This window comes from Sus scrofa, chromosome 1 (genome assembly GCF_054392235.1).
Source record: "Sus scrofa isolate SSC_HxYL_T2T_F1_AM1 chromosome 1, Sscrofa_HxYL_maternal_Yorkshire_Landrace_v2.0, whole genome shotgun sequence".
Classification (NCBI taxonomy): domain Eukaryota; kingdom Metazoa; phylum Chordata; class Mammalia; order Artiodactyla; family Suidae; genus Sus; species Sus scrofa.
Genome location: NC_139383.1, coordinates 239,002,139 through 239,028,023, shown reverse-complemented (window position 1 = coordinate 239,028,023; position 25,885 = coordinate 239,002,139). Strand labels below are relative to the sequence as shown.

Here is a 25,885-nt window from a genome sequence, read left to right as displayed (position 1 = left end):
CAGTTCTCTCCGGGTGGTAGAACTATGAGTCATGTTTATTTTTTTATTTTCTTAATTGTCTACAAAGAATATGAATTCCAGATAGAGCCAGGAAAATACGGTCTTTTTTCAATGCCATATTGAAGGATAGCCTAAAAGTTATGTGTACCTTATCAGCAGAATAGTTTTTAATATGAGTACTCTTTTGTCCTTTGTCTCTCTTATGTCACTACCAAAAAAAAAAAAAAATCAGTGGAAAGATAAGCAACTGTAATGCCAAGTATGCTGACAAAACTGAGAATACAGGGAACACATATGTAACACAGTGGGCAAACTCAAAGGTCAGTGCAGGCTGTGTGGGAGGCATCACCTACTTTGATTTTGGAAAGATGACAGGAGTTATGGACACAAAGAGGTGCTGGCAGCAGGCTAGGGCAGACCCAGAATACAGAGCAGTATACCGACAGAGGGGCCTGACGTCAGGAAGGGTGGAAGGTGGTCTAGGAATGTCACGTAGATTAATGTGCCCGAAGCCCAGCATGAGAAATGTTGAGAGATTCAGTTGGGAACATGAGCACAGAGGGACTAGAGGTTTCCCAAACTTTTCTGAGAGCCACTTAAGAAATATCTTGCACATCAGGACCCAGAAAACACACACACACTAAAAAAAAAACTTTAAGAACTTTCACTAGATATTCTTATCCTTACTTGTAATATATGAATATGTATAATAAATGTTTAGAGACCAAATGGAAATTTTTTGGATTTAAATATCTGATACTCCTTGCAGTAATAAAGTATTCTCAGAATATATTAAAAATGGCCTTGGAAATTTTTTTATTTCAAGAGTTTTTTTTAATTAGAGTGATAATAAATGGATAAATTTAAATCTTAGACTTTATGCACACCTAATTCCTTGGGAAATTAAAATTATACATAGGAAATAAAAATTTGCAACAACAGCAAGAAATGGTCTTAGTCCTCTATAAGACACAGGCCAGCAAGACAACATAATCATAAAAATGTCTCTTTTGGGGAGTTCTCACCAAGGCTTCGCAGAAATGAATCTGACTAATATTCATGAGGATGCAGGTTCAATCCCTGGCCTTGCTTAGTGGGTTGAGGATCCAGCATTGCTGTGAGCTGTGGTGTTGGGTCGTAGACATGGCCCTGATCCTGTGTTGCTATGGCTACAGCGAAGGCCAGCAGCTGTAGCTCTGATTCAACCCCTGGCCTGGGAACTTTAATGTGCAGTGGGTATGGCCCTAAAAAGCAAAAAAAAAAAAAAAAAAAAGCCTATTTTAGAAAAACCTCTTTAAAGCCTGATAGAGGGACAAAGACATACACTGTATCTAAGAAAAGGAAAAGAGGATTCCTAGAGACACAGAACAGAGCTCAAGCAAAGTACTCACTTCATGCTTACTCAGTAGACACACAGGGGCCAAATCTGTCAGTGACAGCATTTTACTGTTTCTAGTTAATACTAGAACTCTTTCATAAAAATACAAACTCTGGCTATGTGAACAGTATTATCAAATACAACAGGAAAAAGTATTTGGAGGGCAAAAAAAAGCAATAACTTTGAAATTGAGTCCCTCTCTGTTCAGAAAAAAAAGAATTCAAATTTTCTTCTGCAACGCCTATCAGAGACTCTGAAAAAGTCCATATCCAAAATTATAACAGAATGCAAAACAGTAAAGTGAGTTGAGTCCATCTATAAGAAACCAGCAAGATGTCTAAGACATTCATTTCTTCCACGATCATCTACTTACTAAGACAACAACCTTTAAACTAGAAATTGTTTCCCTAACTGTATCTTTTCTCAAGTCACACAACAGCCTTCCTTTAAAACGATTATGAAGTGTTCCCAAGGGTCACATTCCTGGCATGAAAGTGTGAGACTTCCCTGGTAACCCCAGAAATGCTGGACATGACACCTCTGGTGGGAGCTACCACCACTGGCCATTCCAGGGCCTGATCTGGCATCTTGTTGAAGACTCAGCCCAGGAAAGGGGCTGCCCAGGTGATGAGTTCCTCCACCCAACTCATCTGGCCCTGAAAGTCAAGACTGTTTATGGAAACAAGTTTGGAGGTGCCTGGGAAGACCCAAAGAGTCCAAGTGACTCCTGGAAAAGGTCAGGGGAGAATCTTAACCTCAAGAAATGTTCAGGTATTTTTCCAATCCAGTTCAGCTCTTGGGAGGAGGAAGAGGGGGAGAGAACAGAGTCCTTAGGGTTTCCCCAAGAGAAGGACAAGAAAAGCTGTGGTTTTCTGGGGTTATAATTAACATAGGGTACTTACAGAACCATTCTGATGAACATCTCTCTTCTACTCAGGGCCTTAAGTGGGAGCCGTGATAACATTACTGAGGGTCAGTAACTAACCTCAGCCACTCTAAGGCCCAAGGCACCTTTCACCCCTAATGTTCTTTTTTTTTTTTTTTTTTTGTCTTTTTCTTTTTAGGGCCGCACCTGTGGCATATGGAAATTCCCAGACTAGATATCCAATCAGAGCTGCAGCTGCCAGCCTACACCACAGCCATTGCAATGCCAGATCTGAGCTGTGCCTGCGACCTATACCACAGCTTATGGCAATGCCAGATCCTTAACCCACTAAGCAAGGCCAGAGATCGAATCTGCATCCTCATGGATCCTAGTCAGGTTTCTGCTCAGCCACAATGGGAGCTCCCTCACTCCTCTTGAGATTACAAGTCGCTCATGGATTTTTAAACTCTTTTTCATTAACAGGTGCTCAGAAAATCATTTATCTTTTTTTTATGAACATAGGGTCACAGGGTCGGTGGTGGTAGAAGGCTTGGAGGTAGAGGCCAAGTATTGAGACATTGGAATTAGTTCTTAAACTTCTAGGAATACCCTTGGTCCCCTCTCTTGAGCCCGCAGAACTATTTGTAATTTACACTGTGGATCGGTTGACAGTGAAAATAACCACTCTGCCCACAAGGACAGAAGAGAGAAAACTTCATGCTCTCTAGGGCAGTGGCTTTCCACCAATGTGCAATGGTCATCGAAATTGCAGGCTTTCATAATAGTTACTAGGAATTCACCCTCCTTCAGTACCCAGCGCCCAGATGCAGAAGTACCCCACCGTCTCTTGTCATATGTCCTAACAAAATGCAGTTCTTTATCTATGGCCTTAGAGATGTTTAGTGGAAAATTAACACTCAAGAATACTATAATAATTTTTAACTATGAACCTATTTTTTTCTGTGTGAGTTCTATTGTTATAGCAATACAACTTATTCCCATCAGTATAATGAAATATATATGAACATATCACATATATTTCAATCCCTGTATGTAAATGTTACTTTCCTTTAAAAATTGGTTTCTTGATTTGGGATGACAGACTTTTCATCCTAGAATCATGGCCTAGTCTGTAACCTTGTAGAGAAGGCCCAGGTGCTGGTCAATGCTGCTGTGACTTACTGGAAACCTCTCCTGGCCACAGTCTGGCACTATGCCAAGGTTGAGCTGGTTCCTCCAGTCCCTGCTGAGATCCCTGCAGCTATTCAGAGCTTGAAAAACCTGTCAATAGTGCTCAGACTGGTAGCTTGAAACAGCTCACAGTTAAGAAAGCTCTGCTGAATTGTCTAGAGGCCACTGAGGTGTAGATGTATGTAGCTTTGCGTTGGCAAGATTACAGGCAAGTGTGGCATCAATGGCTATAACGTTTGAAGGCGAATCTTTAACATGATATTTGGATTACTATTTGGATGGTCTTGGACCATGTGTGATCAGATTGGTATTTGAATGAAATAAGACAATGTGTCCAAAAAAATTGGTTTCTTGTGTGAGATCTACATAACTGATAGTGTGGTGGATGGGCTGAGACCCACTCTCTCAGAGGAAGATTCATCGATCCTCTTGAACAGAGCAGCAATGGAATCCTTCCCTCCTGGAATGAAATATGAGATCTTCTAGACAGCAAGATCTGAACTTGAATTCATGGCTTAAACGTGTCACCTCCAAAAAAGACAGGAAAAAACAAGGAGAAAGGGGGATTCTGAACAACATTTTACACAGAGAGTTAGTTAATTTCTAAAATCCAGCCGAATATACATTCTTAGACCTCAAATCTTTGGAGCTGAGGAGCTCCCTGGTAGCCTAGCAGTTAAGGATTGGGCATTGTTGCTGCTGTGATCCAGGTTCAACCCCTGGCCTGGGAAATTACACATGCCACGGGAACGGCTCCTCACCCCACCAACAAAAAGCAAATCTATGGAGCTGATTTTTTTTTTTTTTTTTCTTTTTCAGCTGTACCTACAGCATATGGAAGTTCCGGGACCAGGTGTGGAATCTGAGACACTGTGGCAACCTACACTACAGCTGCAGCAATGCCAGATCCTTAACCTACTGCACCAGAGCAGGAACTCCTGGAGCTGATATTGTTGATTTATAATTAACTTTATACATTTTCCAAACATAAACACCTTCAACATCCCAGTGGCCATTCACAAATGGCCATATTTTGTGAGGGTGTAGCTGTAATTTGTGCATGCAGACTTTAGACACATTTTGGCAGGGACAACCCAATGCTGTCTTCCTCTAAGCAGCTGCAAAAGATAAGACCCCAAATTCCAGTGCTCTGTGTAGCCAGAGCCCTAAGTGAAATCAGATCAGACCTCATTGAGAACACATTAGTCCCCACCCTAACCCATTTCCTGTCCTATCCTCTCTCCCTCTCTCTCTCCCTCTCCTTCTCTGTCACTGAAATCTGGATTTATGAACTACCCTTAAAATTATTTAATTCCTCCATGTTTGCATTCATATGGCACTGAACATTAAGAGTGGCAGGAAGATGGGTAGAGATTATTGAAAATGTCTATAAAAAGCACAGGATGAAATCACATCAAAATCTGGGAAATTATTTGAGAAATCAATCCAAGGCACTATAGATTTAGAAGCAGGTTTAGGATCAAATGACAAACTGACCCCCAGAGTATTCTAGAGACCAACTGACCAAAGTGACCTAGCATACCAACCAATCTTGTTTTAAAATAACAGACAAAATCATTAAGAGCTATATCTTTAATTTCATAAAAATACAGTTCTTGATAACTTCTCAAAAAAATGAAAACAAAAAACAAAGTGACCTAGCAAGCTAATTTTAAAAATTGAGGACAGAACTTCACCCCAAAACTAATGCTCATTTCCCACTACTATATTCTGCGTCCCTCCCCTCCAAATCATAGCTTGGTCCTAGAATCTCTACCCTAATTAGCCCATCTTTTTGCCTAAATTCCTATCAGTAAAGAATAGTTTCATTTGAAAAGGGCTTCCACTCCCAAGAATCTTATTTTCAGCATATTTTATTTATTTACTTATTTTTGTCATTTTAGAGCTGCGCCTGCGGCATATGGAGGTTCCCAGTCTAGGGGGTCGAATCAGAGCTATAGCTGTCACAGTCACAGCAACACCAGATCCTTAACCTACTGAGCAGGGATCGAACCTGTGTCCTCATGGATGCTAGTCAGATTCATTTCCAGTGAGCCACAGCGGGAACTCCTCATATTTTATTTTTTAATGTAAGTACCTTTCAGAAGGGAATTTGCTAAATCAATGATTGGTTTAACCCTGCAGGGGAATTTGCTCATCAGATGTAAAGCAGTGAGTTTATTCTCTGAGGCCTGTGGAACTGAGAGAAGAAGAAATCAAGCTCCAGGTGATGTTAGAGAGGAACACCTTGGAAAGTCCTGAGCGGGGTACTGCTCTCTGAGCATGTGGTCGTCGTACCAGAGGTACCAAAATCAGAGCTTCAACAACTACCTATGGCACCTGGGTAAATGTTTAAATAAAGAGATATTTAATGTGGCAATCAACAACGGCTATATATTATATTTTTAAATCAATGGTTTATGATTTTATATCTTCCAAAAGAAAAGAAATAGAGGTCCAAAGAAGAAAGGGTACCAAGGGAAAAATCCATCCCAGAGCAGACAGATCTATGCCAACTTTGGGGCCACAGAACATTGGAAAGGCACAGATGTGTTAGCCAAAGGGAGCATGTGTCCAAGCAGAGAAAAAGCAAGCTAATGACCAAGGTTCAGGGCAGATGCAGCAGCAGATAGCCCAGTGCTGGTCAACCAGAGAGTGCCTCACTGGATGTCAAAATATCAGAGAGACCCAGTACCAACCAGGAATCAGGACATGGGCAGGGGCCTCTTGTGGTCAACAGAGCTCTTACAAAGCCAGTGTCAGGTCCCAGGAACTATTTAGAGATCAAATATTTAGGTAGAGAATTGTTCCTTGAGAGAGGGAAGGCATTAAGCAAGAGCTAGAAGCAGCCCTATTGATGGGACCCACTCCATGAAAGAGGAAGTAGATAGTCACCATAGGCAGCAACTCCTACTTCACAGTTCACCTTAATGGAGGTACAGGCTGTGGCTGGCAGCTGCTTGGGTGACTTAGATGTAGAACCTGAGTGCAGAGGAATAAAAGAGAAAGATTTACTCCCCAACAGAAAAACAAAGTTGAAAACAATCTCAGGTTTGGCACACCATTCAGAAACAAACTTTGGAGGGAATGGTGTCCATCTGCCATGTTTCACAGCCAGTTTTCTTGCCTGAAAACCAGTGAGAATACCTTCAGTTTAGGCCCTCCTGGGGGCTACTGTCAATAAATTTGCATCAAAACAATGGGCCCCAAAAAGCAGCCAGAAAAGCCTGTAAACCTGGATAGGCAACATTTTAGAGATAGTGCTAAGAGACTGGTTTCTAAGAAAGGAAAGATGAGACTCAGTGGAATCTTCCAAATCTGGAGACTGAGATACCCACCAACAGTGCCCAAAGCCTGGAGAGGCTTCTCAGCCTAGCTGCCCTCCACTGTGCTCAGAGAGCTGACCTTGGAGGGGTCCTCCTCTCAAGCACAGATTAGACAACTGAGTTGATTCAAGTCTTTGCTTATAGATGAGAGAATCCTGAAATAGAACCCATGATTTTCTCAGAACTTAGCAAAAATTCCTGGAGTGTGGGGATGCCAGAGACTCTCTAGGGCCACCTTCAGATCACTGAAGAGGGTCAAGGCATACCCTCTAGTAGGAGAATAAACAAGGTCTTGAGACTAGATTTGGTCTCTAGTGTCTTCCTTAATTTGAGTTTAAATTGCCTTCAGGCTCCCTGGGAAACTGGAGCACCAAACTAGGAAAGAACCACAACAAGCACATTCCCCAGAATATAAAACCAAAGTGATTTATCAAATTCAAATGAATACTAACAAGTTTAACATGCTAATCCAAATGCACAAATACAAAACTCTCCCCTAACTCCTACATCAAGACTAAATTAAGGGATTTGTCTTATAACTTTATAAAAATTCTACGCATGCCCAAACCTTGAGTGGGATATGACTCACCAGAGTTAATAAAAAAGAGGTGACTTCAGCAGCCCCACCAGTGACTTTTTTAAGTAAGCTGAAGCCATGACCCTCTTTAACCCATGGCTGCAAACTCACCACCCAGAGCTCTTGTTAACACTCTGACAAAGAGATAAGCACCTGAGTCAAGGGCTAACGTGTGGACATTCAAATGCTCATTTTCTATGGGAAGCAATACTGTTTTTCAACTACTACACTAGGCAAACTATGCTACATGACTTTCTCTTTAATTCAGAACAAATTTCTCTGGTTCACAGTTCTATGTGTGCACATGAAATCTCTCTGGCTTCTGTGAGAGAAGCTCAGCCCCTATGCAATCAAGCAAACGTGGACAGGACGTCATGTCAAGTCATTTCCTTTCTGCCCATGTTTAATGACTTTCCCCTTTTCTGCTTACAAAACTCTCATTCAGCATTTGAGAATTGCTTAAATTTCCCCTCTTCTGTGATATCTTTCTCAGCTTCCTCAAGCTCCTTACCTTGCACTTCCTAGGCCTCTGATCACATTTTGATAACATCTCTATCGTATGAGTTGTAATTTTTCTGCGTAAGGCCTACTCACACATTTTTGGCAGGAAGGTAAACTGGAGAGCATTTTGGAAATGTCTGTGAAAATGGCAATGCCCATACCCACTGCCAGGACTTTCTCCTATGGATTTATTCACATGGGTAAACAACCAGGCTGTTGTAACACTGTTTGTTATAACAGAAGAATAGGAATGATCTAAATGCACTGAATATGGGTCTGGTTAAACAAATACAATCGAGTACCATGCAATTGTTCAAAAGAATCAGGAAGCTCTCTCTATACTGGTATCTGAAACATTTCCCCCCAAACTCCTATAATTTATTTGACAGAGAATCTTTTCCCGCCAGCTTTATAGAGTTATTTTGACTTAGTAGCTCATATCACTAAAAGGGTGTGTCTCCCCCCTCCATCCCGCTCAGCCCCCATGTATTTTGTTTCCTGTGGCCATTAAGCAAGTGAGGACAAATTTGGCAATGGTTTTCAATGGACATAAGGTATGAGGTGAAGAGGACTAGAAAAGTCAGCCCAAAATACGCCACTTCGTTCATAAGCATTATTTTGAGTTGAAGGCAACTGAGAAGATGTAGACACAGGAAGAATTCTTTGCCTTCCCCATCCGCCTCAAAGCAAGGTGTAAATTCCCCCTGTGAAGGTATCTGCCCTCCCCGCCAGGTGCCCCATACAAGAAAGAGAAGGACCTTTATCACTGAGGATAGAGGTGTCACTTAGATGGATCTGCATAAGCAAACCTCACTAAAATAACTCTTATTTTCCATTAGTTTCCCCATATATCTACCTTCCCACAATTTACTCCCTCAGAAGCCCATCCCCCAACTCCTTTTTTTAGTCACTTCTCCACAACGTGCTGCCCTTTGTTAAAATGGTATATACACTTTCAAGTCTAATCACTTCTTTGGGTTTTTGTTTCCTTTCTATATAGCCCTTACACATATAAAATTAAATTTGTAAGTCTTTTTTTCCTGTTAATCTGATTTTATTGTCCGTTTAATTCAATGCATTCACAGTACCTATATATAACACCTAAGAGGGTAGAGGAAACACTTTTTCCTCCCTAACAGAGGCGTGTCAGAAAAGCTCACCACTTAGTCATACTGAAGTCAAGCTGTGGGAATGCTGAAAACACAAGGCGGAGGGGACCCTCCTCGTTCCAAAGTAGTGCTGACAACACTGCCTCCAGCCTTTGCTATTTAATGTGAAGCTACAAGATAGACCCAACCAAAGTCTCCCCCACCTTTTTCCAGACAAAGACTTCATTACATATCAAGACTTTCTATGTATCCATCAACAGCTAAAGAGTTTAGCTGTTGTACAGTTACAAAGAAATAAAAGATTATTCTACTCTCAAAAAGTGTTGAATATTATTACACTTAATACAGATCCAGTTAAAGAGGGGAGCTCTACAAAGCAAATGTAAATAAAACAACTGCACCAGTTTTAGTAAAGGTGGCTGCCCAAGTAAAACCGGTCCAACCTAACAGAATCCTCATGGATTTCTCTGCCCAAAGTGCAGAGACTCCAGTTAAGGCTTGCCTTCCATTCCCAGATCAAACCAATCACTTACTAGCTTTTAGACCTCACTAAGTTCTCCTTCATCCATAAAACGAGGATATTAGGATCCACCTCACAGGGAAGTGAGAGCATACACAGTGTTGGGCACAGGGCCTGTCACTTAGGGACAAATAAACGTTAACTATTACAAACATCATCATCACTCTGAAATTCTCAAGATGTTTCTCAGACTTTATTTTGCCATCAGGGATAAACAGAGCATCAAGGTTAGGAAGAAAAACCATTCATGTGCACATCTCAAACCAACCCGATATCTCGCCTTTAATTAATTCACACAACTTCAGGAAAAAATTACACACAACTTCAGATCATGTTTGATGAAAACCTTTTCCCTCTCCAGAGTTTCATATAAGCATCTGTGTGACATCTTTGAAGTTTTATGATGTTTTTATTATAAATACAAAATAAACCAAACCCCAAAACACTGATATTTGCTTCTTCAAAGTCCCATTAATTAATTTTCCCAAGACAAGTGAAATATTTATGCCATTTTACTTCCACCACCAAAATCAATAAGCCATTTAAAAGAATTCGTCAAGGTCAGACATCAGGCTTTCAGCTACAGGGGAAGGTTATCGAACCTGCTTAGAATGAGAGGATTCTAGTCCAAATCTCAATCAACATCCCCTTCAACAATCCTTTTCTTTTGGGGGGGAGGCACACCCAAGGCATATGGAGGTTCCCAGATTAGGGGTCAAATCAGAGCTACAGCTGCTGACCTACAGCCTAGCCACCACAATGCAGGATCTGAACCATGTCTGCGACCTACACCACAGCTCATGGCAATGCTGGATCCTTAACCCACTGAGGGAGGCCAGGGATCGAACCCTCAACCTCTTGGTTATAAGTCAGATTTGTTTCCACTGAGCTACGATGGGAAATCCTCCTTTCACCCATCTTTACATCAAGTCTCAGAATAAAGTCTCCTTTTAAAAGGTCCTTGTGAGAACAAAAGTTGTCTTCCATACTCTGACAAGCCAGAGGGGCTCACCCTATCTGAGCTGTGAGGCTCTCTTTGGAGGGTGGCTGAAAAGAACAAAAGTGCATATGTAAAACAGAGAGGTTGGGCTGCTTTACTAAAAGGTAAGGAGGGTCCCCTAAAGAATGAGCTGAAGACCACAAAATTGTGACACATTCTGGCACACAGAGTACCACCATGGCACATCTAACAATGAGAGGGGGAAGTTTCAATGACAGACCTTGAGTAGCCAAAAGTAACCCTATAGAAAAAGACCAGTAAGCAAGGAAAGGTCAAAATGTGACAGAATTGAAGTTCCCTTCGTAGCTCAGTGGTTAACAAACTCAACTAGGATCCACGAGGATGTGAGTTTGATACCTGACCTGCTCAGTGGGTTAAGGATCTGTCGTTGCTGTGCGCTGTGATGTAGGTCACAAATGTGGCTCAGATCCCGAGTTGCTGTGGCTGTGGCGTAGGCGGGCAACTGTAGCTCTGATTTGACCCCAACCTGGGAACCTCCATATGTCGTGAGCACAGCCCTAAAAAGCAAAAAGAAAAAAAAGTGACAGAATTGATTTTTCAAGCAGAGTGTAAGGCGTCACTACAGAGATTGCAGCAAACACATGTCAACCAGCAGTAAGACACTTAAAACTGAAACAGACACAGTTCTGAGAATAATTGTATTTTCTTTTTTGAATGAAAGGGACTTAGGGGAGAAAAAAATGAGTGAAAATAATGATTATCACTAGATGACAGGCGAGGATGACTTTCACATTTTTATTTACATATTTATTGTTTTTCTGTACTATAGTTTCTAAGAGTCCAATGATACAAATGTATTGCATCTTTTTTTTTTTTTTGGTTTTAGTTTTGGTTTTCTGCTTTTTAGGGCCACACCCACGGCATATGGAGGTTCCCAGACTAGAGGTCTAATCGGAGCTACAGCTGCTTGCCTACACCATAGTCACAGCAATGCCAGATCTGAGCCTCATCTGCGACCTACACCACAGTTCACGGAAATGCTGGATCCTTAACCCACTGAGCGAGGCCAGGGATCGAACCCTCAACCTCATGGTTCCTAGTCAGAGTCGTTGCCACTGCGCCACGGTGGGAACTCCAATTTATTGCATTTTTATTTACAACATCTTTTTAAGCAAAATGGCTAAGGTCAGCCATCTAATTGTAGCTATGGGATAATCTAAGATATTATCTAGATATACATACATCTCCATTAGACTCAAGATCTTCACGGATGATTTTTTTTTTTTTTTTGGTCTTTTTTTTTTTTTTTTTTTTTTGCTATTTCTTGGGCCGCTCCTGCGGCATATGGAGGTTCCCAGGCTAGGGGTCGAATCAGAGCTGTAGCCGCTGGCCTACACCAGAGCCACAGCAACGCAGGATCCGAGCTGCGTCTGCAACCTACACCACAGCTCACGGCAACGCTGGATCGTTAACCCACTGAGCAAGGGCAGGGATCGAACCCGCAACCTCATGGTTCCTAGTCAGATTCGTTAACCACTGCACCACGACGGGAACTCCCTTCACGGATGATTTTATTGTTCCTCGGAACCTGAGTGTCTACCACAGGGCCTAAAACATAAGTTGCACATATTATGAAGTGTTTAGCAAATGAATTTTGGATGTGGCCACTAACCCAATCCCTGGTATAACCTCAGGAAGGTGAAAAAGTAAATGAAGCAGCACAGTTCTCCTGCCCAGCATCTGACCAGGAGTTGAAAGAACCTTCTTTCCAAAAACAGTCCCCTGATTGAGTAGCTTTATGTCCATTGCTACTAAAATCCTTCCATAAGTCCCCTGTCCTTCCTCATCTAGCTCCCTCCTTTCCACACAGCCTTTGGAACTGAGTCATGATGTTTTGCCCAGATCATGCTCTGTAGGGAGCTCTAGGGATGACCATTATGATGTCCCACTTGTGTTTCTTTGTAGAGCTGTCTGGTCCACTGAAACACTTTAAGAGAACTCATGGGGAAAGCTCATCTCAGATCTCAGTACCATTAAAACAACTCTTCTCAGAGCAGGGAATACATTTTAATTTTATGAACACTGGGAATCTTGTAACTGATCTCTTCTCTCTGCTTGAAGCAGAGAAATAAATCTACAAGCCTCCTTTAGAAATTCTGCAGGACCTAACAACATGCATATCTATAAGCTATCTTTCCTTCTGATTTCCTCTTATTAGTCTTCACTCCCTCTGTATGACCCTACCTCCTTCACCTCTTCTTTAACTCTCATTTGGGATGAAGCAGGGTATAAACAAACCAAGAAACCAAAAATTATATACATCTGTCCCTTAATTCCAAGCTTGCTTTAGACATTTTCATCCATGTAGTTTGCCTGCATGACAAGAAAGTAAAGCTCAGCAGCACTCTCCCTGCTGCTACCAACCAGGGGGTGACCTTTATGTCCATTTCTGACAAGAAAGTCTGACAGAGGATCAGAAGGGCTGTCCTTTCTACTCCTATGCACCAGTTCTAAAATACACACATGATGACTGCTATGAATGGTATGTTGTGATGTGATAATAATATGGTTAAGGGCCCTGACTCTGGAGTCAAACTACCTGGGTTCTAATCCTGTCCACTTCCCAGGGCAGGACTCAGTGGCTGACCTTGGGCAAGTAACCTAAGCTTTCTATGCCTTGCTTTCATTTCCCCATCCATGCAATGGGAACAATAAAGGTACTCACCTCACAGGATTATTGTGAAAGGTAAATGAGTGAACACATGCAAAGTGATTAGGTCAGTGCCTGGCATACAGTAAATGTGGGCCAGTACCAAAATAGGACAGTTCTGTTTTCAATTGAGCCAGGCCACACAAAGTGTCAAGTCAGACTGAAAGTAGGATTTCTCACTGTAAATTAGTAAACTAACAGATCAGTTTCTAGGGTGACCTTATTTGAGTTTGGATCTCATTTATAAACCAGTGAGGACCCTGAATAGCAGTCATTTTCAATCATTTGCTTTCTGATTTGCTGAAGAGAAGAAAGCAGTAGGGTCAGATAACAAAAATGGTTCCTGAAAGTGTATTTACAACTGGTCACAATGTGATCCCTAAAGCACACCAGTGCAAACACACAAACACACCACGTCAATGTCCCTTCAGGAGCAGCAGGGACATAGCTTAAGGTCTAGAGATGAAAAACCTCCTGAACGGCTCCTCAGGACCTTCTTTAAAATAAAGTATTTTGTTTAGCTATTAAAGAATAACTCTACTTTGTTGAATACTGCATGTCCTGATTTACATATGAGTTTAGGGCACTGCCAGCTCCTATATAGGCACCTCCTCTCATACGCAAACTCCATGAAATTCCACAGCTAAAGAAGCACAGAGCCCAATTCCAGCCATGTCCCTACCTTTGCTCACAGCAGAACCAAAGTCCCCAAAATTTCCTTCACACCCAGCCCACCAACATTTAAGTCCTCAATGAACGACCATGCCATACATGTACCTAATTTTCAAATAAAATGACTGGAAACTACCACATGTGAGGGCAAACAAGGGAAGATGGAGTGCTTGACTAAAATTTAGGAAGATCAAGAAAATATTATCTTCCTAAACAAGGTTACTTTGAAATTGACCTAGATGGCTAAATTTCAGCCTGCGTTATACTGATGTTACATGAGAATGGAAGAAAAAAACTGAGAATTTATCTTCCATTTCCTATGTTTTCTGTACCTACCTACCGGATGAATGCATGAATGAGTCTGTTACAGTACTGAACTGAAATAATTAATTCCCTCTTAAATTCTCCTTTCTCCATATCCCAGGAAATATTCTAAGGATAAAATAAAAATGAACAAGGACTACAAGCGCTCTTTAGCGCTGCTTTGAGGAACTTAGTAATCTCATCCTCTCCAATTTAGCCAAATTCATTAGGGGAGTGGAGGCAAAGGACTTGTATTGCCTGATAAAATGACACTTCCGAATAGCAATTGCTGAGATTATCCTGCCACAGCCTAGATTCTTCTAGTCCGGAGTTCAAGTACACTTTTGTAAAAGCTTTCCTCAAGATCTCGAGGTCAATTTTCGAACGCAGCTCCTCTCAAAAGTCCCAAAGAAGACCCGCTCACGCACCCCACCCTACAAGCAGCGCACTTCCCGTTCCCTTTGGCCGGTCAAGAACTCAAACTTGACAGTGACACACACTGAAAAAAAAAAAAAAAAAAGAGGAAGTGGCTAAAAACCCATTTCAAGACATTTATTTTTTTTCCTAAGGGAGATCAATGGCCCTGTCTTCCAGGAAAGCTTCAATGGGACGTAGCCTTCGCATCGCCTGGAAAGTTGCCGCTAATGACAATGTTGCAAAGCCAAGCGTGACTCCTCTTCAAAAATAAAATTTTTTAAATTCCTCGAAAATCTTCTTGCTATCCAAACTGATCGCCCCGCTACAGCGAACGCAGCAGCAACGCTAACAACTCCTATCCCGGTGGGTCCCTTTTCGAAAGCGAGGCTGGGGCCGGGTACGTGTCTGGTTTGCCCTGCCAAGTGGCAAAGGGAGCGCAGAGCACCGCGGCGGCCAGGGGACCCGCGAGCACCTCCCTTACCTGGTTTGACCGGTTTGGGTGGCGGCTTCGACATCTCTTCCTGGAGCGGCTGATCCTGTAGACCACGCACGAAAAGCCAAACGAACGCCCCTCCACTCGGCACTCCGGGCGCCCCAAAGTTTCTTTTTGTCTGGCTTGCAGCGGTGCGCCTTCAAGGACCTGCGTCCACCCTTGGCAGCCAGACAAGCAGAAGCTGGCAGAGCCGCTCCGCGCAGTACCCCGCCCCGCCCCGCGGCCGACAGACCCGTCCGGAGCGCGCGGCCGGACAGATGAGGAAGTGGCCGCCGCTTCGCCGAGCGCTAATTGGCTCCCCTGCTGCCAGCTTCCCCGAGGCAGGAGCGCGGGAGGCGCGCACGACAGCGCGCGCGGCGGCAGAATCAGCCGGAGCCGAACGGGGGCGTCGTAGGCTCGCGCCAGGGCCAGCCAGGGGCGCGCGGCAAGGAGGGGAAAGGGCTGGACTGTGTAGGAGCGCGAGCGCGCGCACGCGGCCACGCTCTCCGGAGTCCCGCCCCGCCCAACGCCGGCTGGAGCCGGGCGCCGCGTCCGCTCCGGGTGGGACGGAAACCTGGGGTTTGTCACCTCTACCCTGGGCCACCTCTGACCCGGGAGGGGCGCGGGGGAAGGACTTGTGGGCGTCTCGGTTAACGAGCTTCGGGGGTTGCGGAGGGTTAGTGAGAGGCGTGCGGTTGGCAATTGCTTGTGCCGCTCTGCTTGGGAGCACTCGAACTGGCGCTGGGTGAGTACCTGATAGACCCCGCCGCGCAGCGCCGACTCTCTGGGGCCAGGAGGTATTTCCACAGTGTTCCAGCGCTGGAGCCCGAGCCTGGTTGTGTCTTGAAAGCCTTGTTGAGGCTCCTACCACCATAAAGGGACTGATCCGTGGCCTGCCCAGGAGGACGTGTACTCGTGATGGTGTGGTGCTCTCACGCCCCCTAATAATCCTTAAAATGGGAGTCTGCCTTCTAGAGACCGTTCAGGTTGTTGGGAGAAGTCACTGGGGCAGAGTCAGGTCATGATCCCTAGGGCAGGAGAAAATTTTTATTTCTGTAGCATTGGATTCGGCTAATTGCGGCCCCCTTGCCGCCTGTTATTGTACCACCTGAGAATGGTTTTCACATTTTTTTAATGGCTTAAAAGAAATCAGAAGCAGCAGATTTTTTGGCACGTGAGAATTATATGAAATTCAGATTTCAGTGTCCATAAATTTTATTAGAACACAGCCACGCTCATTTGCTTATGTATTGTCTCCCGCCACTTTTGCTGCCTAACAGCAGAACTGAGCAGCTGCCTGCAAAGCCGAGAACATTCACCATAACAGTACTTGGCAGAGCAAGTTTGCCCACCTCAGATTACCAGATTGAATCTCCACTGGGAGGCTGGGGCATAGGAGAAACACTTTGTGTGTTAAACTCAAAACAGCACAGGCTATATCATAAACTAGTTGTTTGTTTGGAGGAAGAAAAATGGGAAATATTTTACATGAGACTCTATGTAAAATGAACCTTCAAAGTTTCCCCTGGGGGTTAATGAAAGAATGATTCCAAGAGAAAAGGGCATGGGTCGTGTATTCAGAAACACCAGCCTTGGGAGATTGCTGTTTACTGAAAGGGAGCAAAGTTTAAAAAATAGGAGTTCCCACTGTGGCCCAGTGGGGTGGACAGTGTCTCTGCAGCAGCAGGAATGTTTGATCTTCTGCCCAGCACATTGGGTAAGGATCCAGCCTTGCTGTAGCTGTGGCATAGGTAGCAACTCCAGCTTGGATTCATCCCTGGCCTGGGGCGACCAAAAAAATTTTTTTAATTAAATTTAAATTTTTTTAAAATTAAAAACAGTAGAAGACTTCCTTGTCACATAGAAGGTTATCAAAATATGTAATAAAATAAATGGATGGGAAGTCTTGAAACATTACACTTTTAGAAAAACCAGGCTGCTCTTTATACATCCTGAAAAGCCCCCTGTTTCCTTAGCTAGCTGTCATCCATTTATACTAGGGAGTTGCTGTCTTTCTTATAATCTGTTGATTCCACCCGTGCCACCTCTGACAATTTGGCAGTTAGAATCCAAAATGTACCACATTTAGTAGTGAAATAATTTAAATATCATAAACACATACCAGCTATGGAAAAAAGGACTGAACAACATATTTTACTTAGAGTTTAAAAAAAGCATTAAAAAAATTACTCAGTTTGGCTTAGCTCTTGGCTATCTTAATCTGTTCTCCTCAGCCTTAGCAAATTCTCTCAGCTGTTAAAGAAAGCCTTGCACTTAATGGGCAAATAAAGTACAGTTGACTCTTAACACAGGTTTGAACTGGTCCAGCAGTACCACATAATCCCAGCTTGATTGAATCCAAGGATGCAGAACCTTAGATACAGAGGGCTGGCTATAAAGTTAGAAGTGGACTTTTTGAATGCAAGGGGGTTGACATCCCCAACCTCCACATTGTTCAAGGGTCAACTGTACATAAATATCACACAAGACTAGAAGTGTTAGGTATTCCTGGTAATTGGATGCCCTGGTTTGATGAGGCTGGAAAAGTGCAAATGGTTGGACATCCAGTGATTTACAGTTTGTAGGTGATTGAACTTGTGTTGGACTGATTGAAGTCTGATTTTTGAGTAGTTCTTAAAGAGGACAACAGGCAGTGAAATAATAGAACATGGTGTGGAGATGGACAATGCTAGGCCTGAACTTGGAGTTCACCTGAAGATGCCCTGTGGACCCAACACTGCTTTGGAAATAAATGGCTTCTGGAATTGTTGTGCCTACCCCATACCCATTCAGCCCCCAGCCATAGGGGTTTTTTTGTTGTTGTTTTGTGTTTTTAGGGCCTCACCTGCAGCATATGGAGGTTCCCAGGCTAGGGGTCCAGGTGGAGCTGAAGCTGCCGGCCTATACCACAGCTCATGACAGTGCAGGATCCTTAACCCACTGAGCAAGGCCAGGGATCGAACCCGAGTCCTCATGGATGCTAGTCGGGTTTGTTAACTGCTGAGCCATGACGGAAACTCCCCAGCCATAGATTTTGCTTCTGCTTCTCTCCATTCCCTGCCCCTCCCACCATAGTGTCACCTGTTCATTGCTAATGGACTGTGCTCAACATTTACCCAAACACTGTCTTGGACAGGCTAAGACTGCTAACTAATATAGAAATGAGGGTTCCTATTTTGGTTAAAACGCGTGTTTGACCATGGAAGTTCCCTCCCAAGCCCAGGGGATTTTAGAAGTAGATTATTGACTCTCCCTCACTATTGGTTTCTCAGTTGTTAGATTTTCCACCCAAATAACCCCCTCAAGCCTATTTCCAGTGCTATAGCCACACTGCCTTGTTTTTACATGCTGTATAATCGATCCAGCATCCTCATGTCTATGCACAGATGTGGCAGGAAGCACAGGATCAGTAGCAGTCTTTGCCATTCAGCAGGCACAGCAAATACACACCCCGTCAATAATACATCAATAAAAATGACATCAATTATATACAAAACCCTCACAAGACAGCACATGTACAATGTCCTTTCTTTGCTTTTGGTAATAAAGTGCATTTTAGCAGATTAGAAAGCAGTTAGGAAGCTATCTTGCTTGGTTTAGTTTTGTTTCTAGTTTTCCATTACTCTTTGTGATCTTGAGCAAGTCACTCTATTGTCTGGGCCAGCTTCAACTTCTGCAAAATGAAGGGGTGGACTCAGTGATCTCTAAGCCTATGTTTCTCCAGGAGTGAGAATTTATGCTCTGACATGTTATCCAAAAATAGGAAAGATGGGAGCAAGGAATAACAAAGGTTTATGGATTTTTTTTTCTTATTTTGTCAATTGAGGACATCAATCTACTACTGCCTACTCCCAACATAATTTCATAGGAGAAAAGACATTTATCACCAAAAATGTAAGAAAGCTACCATCGGAGTTCCAGTTGTGGCTCAGTGGTTAACAAACCCAACTAGTATCCATGAGGATACGGGTTCAATCCCTGGCCTTGCTCAGTGGGTTAAGGATCTGGCATTGCTGTGAGCTGTGGTGTAGGACAGCAGCTACAGCTCCAATTCGACCCCTAGCCTGGGAACCGCCACATGCCACAGGTGCAGCCCTGAAAAGCAAATAAAAAGACAAAAAGACAAAAAAGGAAGAAGAAGAAAGCTCCCATCTCAGGGTAAAAAAAAAAGGATTTTTTCCCTTCCCCAATAAAAGATCATTTGCAGCCTTGGGCTGACATATTAAAAATAAAAACAGGGTAAAATATAATACAAAAGCAGTAAAAATCACAATGTAAAAATTTATTCTACAATATTCTACAAATTTATTCTACAATATTCTACAAATTTATTCTACAATAATGCTACAATATTCTAGCATTGTGCGTGATTGCTCCCTTGATACACTTTGGTAGTGTGGATGGAGATATATATTCAACAGTGCAACTCCCAGTGAAACTTGGTGTCCAACTTATTTCACATTGTTGAATTTTTGTCTCACAGAGGCTAGTAAATGAAAGTAGGACCAAACCTTATGAAATTGCACTCAAGTTGGAATACAGTGGTTCCTTTTATGGGGGGGTGATTGGTTCCAGGACAACACCTCCCTACCCAGGAATACCAAAATATTTGGAACCCCAAATCCCTTTTATAAAATGGCAAAGTATTTGCATATAACTCATCCTGCCACATATATTGAATCAACCCTAGATTACTTGTAACCCCCAACACAATGTAAATGTTATGGGAATAGTTGTAAATACAATTCAAATACTATGGAAATGGTTGCCAGTGCAGCAAATTCAAGCTTTGCTTTTTGCAACTTTCTGGAACTTTTTTCCCCACATATTTTCAAACCACTGTAGGCCAAATCCACAGATGTGGAACCCTCAGACATGAAAGGCCAACCGTGTTCTGGAAAAACTGAAAAGAAGCCAAGGAGCGACCCAGGCTCTTCTCCCTACTACCTCCCCACAGGGGGAGCCTGAACACAGGTCAGGTCAGGTTTAGGAATTGGGAAGGGAGGCTGAGAGTCTCTAGCTCAGCCACACTTATCCCAGGTGGCACAGCTGAGGCCCCTGGTCACCCCACCAGAGCTGTTAGGAATAAAGAGCAGTGTCAGCCAGAGGCAATCTTCTAGCACCAATACTCAAGTTCTCTGCAGCTGAGCTTCACCTTTTCAATTAGAGAGATGACAGTGGTCCTTGGAATATCCACAAGACTGCTTCTGTGAACCTTAGGAGGCCAGATGTGAAACTCCCTCCACCCCCGAGATAGGGGTCAACAAGCAAGGCCTGCAGCTAAAACGTGGCCCTCTGCCTGAACACTTGCAGTCCATTTTGTAACAGGAAACACTCACTCTGAAATCTAGTTCAAAGGCATTTCTTCTCATTCGTAGACATGCATACACAACAGGGGGAAAGTTATACTCGATTTTATACTTATAACTTTTATAGTTATACTCAAAACTGTATTTTGACTTTCATCAAAAAGTCTGTGGAAATGTTTTCTCTCTTGTTATAGAAATACCTGCATAATAACCTTGATTTTGCCTCTTGGCCCACAAAGCCTCAAATTAGCTGGCCCATTTCTGAAAGTTGGTCTACCCTGGCCCTGGGGTGATGAAATAGGGCCCTTGCAGGGAAATAACTTCCTCTTGCCTCTGGCCAGCAGTGACTTTCTCCCCATTTCAGGAGAGGCCAGCTCTCCTGGTTCCCTGCCTTGGAGGTAATCAGTCATTTCTGGCTGACTGAATCATGCAGGTAACAAGCCACCTGGCGGAGGGGAGCACAAAACTCTGTCATGTGCCCTGTGATTCAGAAGCTCTTCCATGCCCTTGAAAATGAACCCTCAAAGAGTGGTTGCTTGGCCATGGGCTTTCAGTTCACTTGACTTGGGCTGCAGGCCCTGAGCACAGCCACCTGTTTGCACTAAACCAGAGAGTGTAGCAGAGAGAAGCCAGTACAGGGTGAAGCTCTCCTAGAAGTAGATAATCTGGGGTGGGGGAGGGATAAACCCAGAGATCACTGGCATCGTTCCCCCTCATCTGACCATCCCTCCTCATTTAGGACTCTCTTTTATCTCTTTAGATGTATTAATGATACACATTTGATTTTGTTTTAATTTTAGGAAGACGTGATTTTCAAAACTAATTATGAAAACATTTGTCATTGGAATCGGTGGGTGAGTAATTTTGCTACAAGCAGCTGGTTGAGATGCTCGGGCTGTCCAAAGGGTGTTTCCATGTGGATGTGGTGGGGGAAGGAGAAGTGGTGAGAAGGATTCCTGAGTCCCAGAAAAGAGAGGAGGCCACTGTTGAATTTAAAACCTGGAGCCTCGGCTACATGTGAGCAGAAGATAGGAGAGTTTCCTGTAAACCAAAACAGGAGAGTCAGTAAAGAGAGTTTACCAGCTTTACCATTTGTTTTCTGAAGCTGACACCAGAGGCAAGGCCTGATCAGATGCTCCTTTGGTTCGGGGCAGTTTATCCTTCTCCATATGGTTGCTTCTCCAGTGTGACATAAGAGAAAATCTCCTTTCTTTGCTGTTACGCCCAACTTTGGGCATGGGGAATAAGGAACCACCTGGCCTCTATTCTTTTCTCTCCCAACTTTTTATCTTAAGGTGGTCCTTATTTCCCTGGCATAATTATTAATCATTTGCCCTTCTCCCTCTCAAGAGTGTCCTAAATGATATGGTCGCCCTACCTGTGGTGCCAGAAGTGGGCATTCAAATAAGACAACTCGGAGTTCCCATCATGGTGCAGTGGAAACAAATCCGACTAGGAACCGTGAGATTTTGGGTTCGATCCCTGGCCTTGCTCAGTGGGTGAAGGATCCCGTGTTGCCACAAGCTGTGGTGTAGGTAGCAGATGCGGCTCAGATCTGGCATGGCTGTGGTATAGGCCAGCAGCTGCAGCTCTGATTTGACTCCTAGCCTAGGAATTTCCATAGGCTACAGTGTGGCCCTAAAAAGCAAAAAAAAAAAAAAAAAAAGAATTGGATAAATTAAATGTCAGACTTCTGCCTTGACTTGCTCCTATCTAACCATAACAAAGGTCAGTTTTTCTCTATATTGCTTCTCTTGTCCATCCCTTCCTTTCCATTCTCACTGTCACCATCCTAGTCAAGCCATCAGTCTCTAATTCCAGCCTCCCCCCCCTTAATCTTTCCTACTTACCTTTACCAGTTTAATTTTCATACAAAATGTTCATTTTTCTTTCACCTGATGAACAGTATTCAGTGGTTCCCAGTTATTAGAAATGAAATCTGAATTTCCTGATGTGTGAGGACCACCTAAAAATCACAAAAGAAATGTAATAGCTTCAGGGCGGGAAGGCAGGTAGGATACAGGAAGGATTTTCTACAGGAGCTTAGTGGTGTCACCAAAGGCTCCATTTCTCTCTGCTTCTTCTCTGTGTCTTTCTCCATTTGGATTCATCCTAAAGTTGGCTCCATTTTTCCATCACAAGGAACTACCAGCAGCTCCTGGAACCTCATGCTTCTTCTTAGCCTGCCACTAGGGGAAACATACTTTGCTTCCCCTTGGTTGTGAGTCTCTTTGGCTGGACCCACTGTGTGACATGCCCACAGTCACTGTGGCACAAGCAAAGGGATTGCCTTGATTGGTTGAGGAGTTGAGAGTGAGGTCAGTCCCAACCAGATCTTGAAAATGGGTGGAACCTGGGGAGACCATTACCACGTCCACTACAGGAACCAGTCACACTTTGACTATGTTTGAACAAATTCCCCTCATCTCAATATTCCAGTAAAATGCCCTCTTTCTAGAAACCTGCATTATGCTTTCTTGCCATGTGCCTTTGGTTCTATCCATCACTCCCTAAGAAAGCCTCCTCTTCACTGCGACTTCCTCAGCAAGTGCCACAATTTCAATTTAGTGCTGCTGCTGCTTCTGTGAAGCCCCTGCCAGACTCAGCTGCAGTTCCTGCTCTCCTTCCTCCAAATTCACTGTGTTGTAGCTCTTGCGTACTTAGCACTGGCTGCCAGGTGAACTAACTAGCACTTGGGACTGCAGAGAATAGCAGAGGTTCTCAAGGATTCAAGGGACATCCATGAACCTCCTGAAAACTTAATGCATGTGTGAAGATGCTCATTTTTCTGAGGAAAGGGTTTATAACGTTCATGAGATTCTCGCAACGTTCCATGATGTTAAAAAACATAAACTCCAAGGGAGTTAGAGTTAGACTTTGTATCTCATCTCTGGTACTTGCTGATTGTTAACTTGCACAAGTTTTTTGTGCATACAGCTTTTAACTCTTTGTTTCCTTAACTGGACAATGGGAATATTAACTACCTGTTGCAGCATGGATTCTCCACTTGTTGGAGGAGTTACAGACAGCCTTTATAACTTTTCCCTTGCCAAATATCATGTTCCAAATACAGTGACTTCTCTTGTCACCCATCGCATAAAAAACAAATGGGCTATAGGTTGTGCATTTATTTGGGTGTTGTGAACCAAGGAGGAGGTGGGCCCAGATAGGCATCCGTTTCCTTCCCCAGAACCCGGGATGGAACATGTTCCTCTCTAGATACTCTGGCCCTGGGGTTGGAGAGCACACGGAGGAGGCAGTGAGCCTGCTGGTGCATGGAGATTATGAGTGTGCTGAAGGAGAAGAGTTGAGTCTTAAAAGGTGTCACATGACTTGGGATGGTTGCAGTCTAATTATAGGTCTTTGGCTCAGTCTTTTTAAATATTTTCCCCTCCCTCATCTCTGTAACCTAGACTGTCTTCTAACTGGTCCATCTTCTCCAAGTCTACAAAAATGGGTTGCTTATTTCTCATTGGCCCCAGCTAAGTAAGTAAGAAGGGATCAGAGTCTATTGATTCAAAGGAATGATCTTAACTCAAGAGGTAAGTCTAGAAAATTACACATTTTCTAGCCAGATGGCTCACTGTAATAAAGGTACCCATTAGGGCCACACCCTCAGCGTATGGAAGTTCCCCGGCTAGGGGCCGAATCGGAGCTACAGTTACCGGCCTACACCACAGCCACAGCAATGCCGGATCCTTAACCCACTGAGCAAGGCCAGGGATTGAACCCACATCCTCATGGATCCTAGTCAGGTTTGTTAACTGCTGAGCCACAAAGGGGACTCCCTTTACTATGTATTTTAAACCAAAATTCTGAACTATGAGCATTCAGTGTGGATTACAGACATTTTTGTTAAAGAGGAAAAAATTCTCATAATGGTATTTTCTTAATACAACATAGGGTAACGTTCACCCACTTTTATATTTTCAAGGAGATCATCTATATCCTACCCAATTTTTAAATCTTAGTTTAAAAAAAAAGCTCATGAATCAAATTCCTTCTACTTTGTAGCTTTTATGTGATTAATAATTGAGTTATATTCAATGAACAATTGTAATAAATAAATATTAGTTCCTTTCCCCTTTCTAGATTATAAACATATTGCAGTTCATCTTACCTAGGAATAAGCACAGGTTCTTGTAAGTACGTGTGTAGTCAGGAGTTTTTTGTGCTGTAGCCATTTGGTGATATAGTGAAGTCTTGATTTCTCAGAGTAGTAGTCTAAAACGCACAAAATAAAATACAGAATACAAAGAAATTTGTAAAGAAAAATTTTAGTATTGTGAAATACGTGCTTCTTTTTAAGTCACTAAATATCAGTGTCCAGTAGTGACTCTAAAAACTGCTGTAGGAGTTGCTATTGTGTCTCAGTGGTATCAAACCCAACTAGTATTCATGAGGATGCATATTTGACCCCTGGCCTTGCTCAGTGGGTTAAGGATTTGGTATTGCTGTGAGCTGTGGTGTAGGTCTCAGTTACCACTCAGTTCTGGTGGTGCTGTGGCTGTGGCATAGGGTGGCAGCTGCAGCTCCAATTTGACCCCTAGCCTGGGAACTTCCATGTGCTGCAGGTGTAGCCTTAAAAGAAATAAATAAATAAATAAATACTGCTATAAATTTGAGTAATAGTGTCAATGATGCTTCAAGATGGCTGCCTCAAATGCAACATGATATGAAAATATCTGTGATATCTATGGTGACAAAGTCACAGGTACTGTTAATAATACTGTTGTTGATGACTTGAATTTCCAGTTAAAGGAAGTGCCAAAATTCTGGTAGAATTTAATGAAAATAAAGATGTAATTTCTTTCAAATTCACAAAGACCCTGAAGCTGGGAGTTCCTGTTGTGGCTCAGTGGTAACAAACTTGTGTAGTATCCATGAGGATGTGGATTTGATCCCCACCCTTGCTCAATGAGTTAAATGATCTGGTGTAGCAGTCATGAACTCTGGTGTAGGTCACAGACAAGGCTTGGACCTCCTGTTGCTGTAGCTGTGATGTAGGCCAGCAGCTGTAGCTCCAATTCACCCCCTGGCCTGGGAACTTACATATGCCACGGGTTCAGCCCTAAAAAGACACACACAAAATAAGACCCTGAATCTGTCCATAGATTCTTTGGAAGTATGCCAGTCCGATGTTAAAACAAAAACAAAAACTCTCTGGGTGACTTGAGTGGAGAAGTGCTTCCCACACAGTATGCACAGTGCTGGGTGCTGGGAAACTAAATATGTTCATGGAATAGTTGCTCAGGGTCCCCATTCTCCAAAATGTCACAGTCCAGCCAGAAGGCACAAGTAACTGACTGACCATTGTGATAAGGTTATAATAAGCCACTCCTCCATTTTTCCTCACTGTGCATTGAAACAAAATTACAATGACCATGTGCAGTTTTATACGCTTGCACTAAAATGTGCTATTCATGTTCTGTGTGGTGTGTGAAGCCTGCGAATGTGTGTGAAGCCTGTGAATGTGTGTGAAGCCTGTGAATGTTTCAGCACAGACAGAAAATTCTTTTGTTTCCAACACAGTAGCTGTAATTTAAATCTTAGCATTACCCAGTTCACTTGCCC

At 43.1% G+C, this 25,885-nt stretch overlaps 2 protein-coding genes across 9 annotated transcripts in view; one reads left to right on the top strand and one right to left on the bottom strand.

The window, feature by feature from the left end:
- Nucleotides 1-25,885, bottom strand: part of OSTF1 (osteoclast stimulating factor 1) — a 144,767-nt gene that overhangs the window by 38,891 nt on the left and 79,991 nt on the right. Inside the window, exon 1 of one of the 3 annotated variants that reach the window (XR_014836443.1) lies at nucleotides 15,012-15,256. The exons of 1 other annotated variant lie outside the window; for it this stretch is intronic. Coding sequence is in view for 1 of the 2 variants with exons in the window: in NM_214005.1 (NP_999170.1) it covers nucleotides 15,012-15,045 (34 nt within the window). In the remaining variant the exon portion in view is untranslated. 3 annotated transcript variants of the gene reach the window in all.
- NMRK1 (nicotinamide riboside kinase 1) overlaps nucleotides 15,281-25,885 on the top strand; it is a 28,803-nt gene continuing 18,198 nt past the window's right edge. For 4 of the 6 annotated variants that reach the window (XR_014822905.1, XR_014822894.1, XM_084988005.1 and 1 more), the window contains exon 1: nucleotides 15,281-15,747. Coding sequence is in view for 4 of the 6 variants with exons in the window: in XM_084988005.1 (XP_084844131.1) it covers nucleotides 15,281-15,747 (467 nt within the window). In the remaining 2 variants the exon portion in view is untranslated. Of the gene's footprint in view, nucleotides 15,748-21,111; nucleotides 21,166-25,885 lie in introns of all 6 variants that reach the window. The other 2 variants (XM_084988018.1, XM_003121961.5) reach the window with 1 other exon arrangement.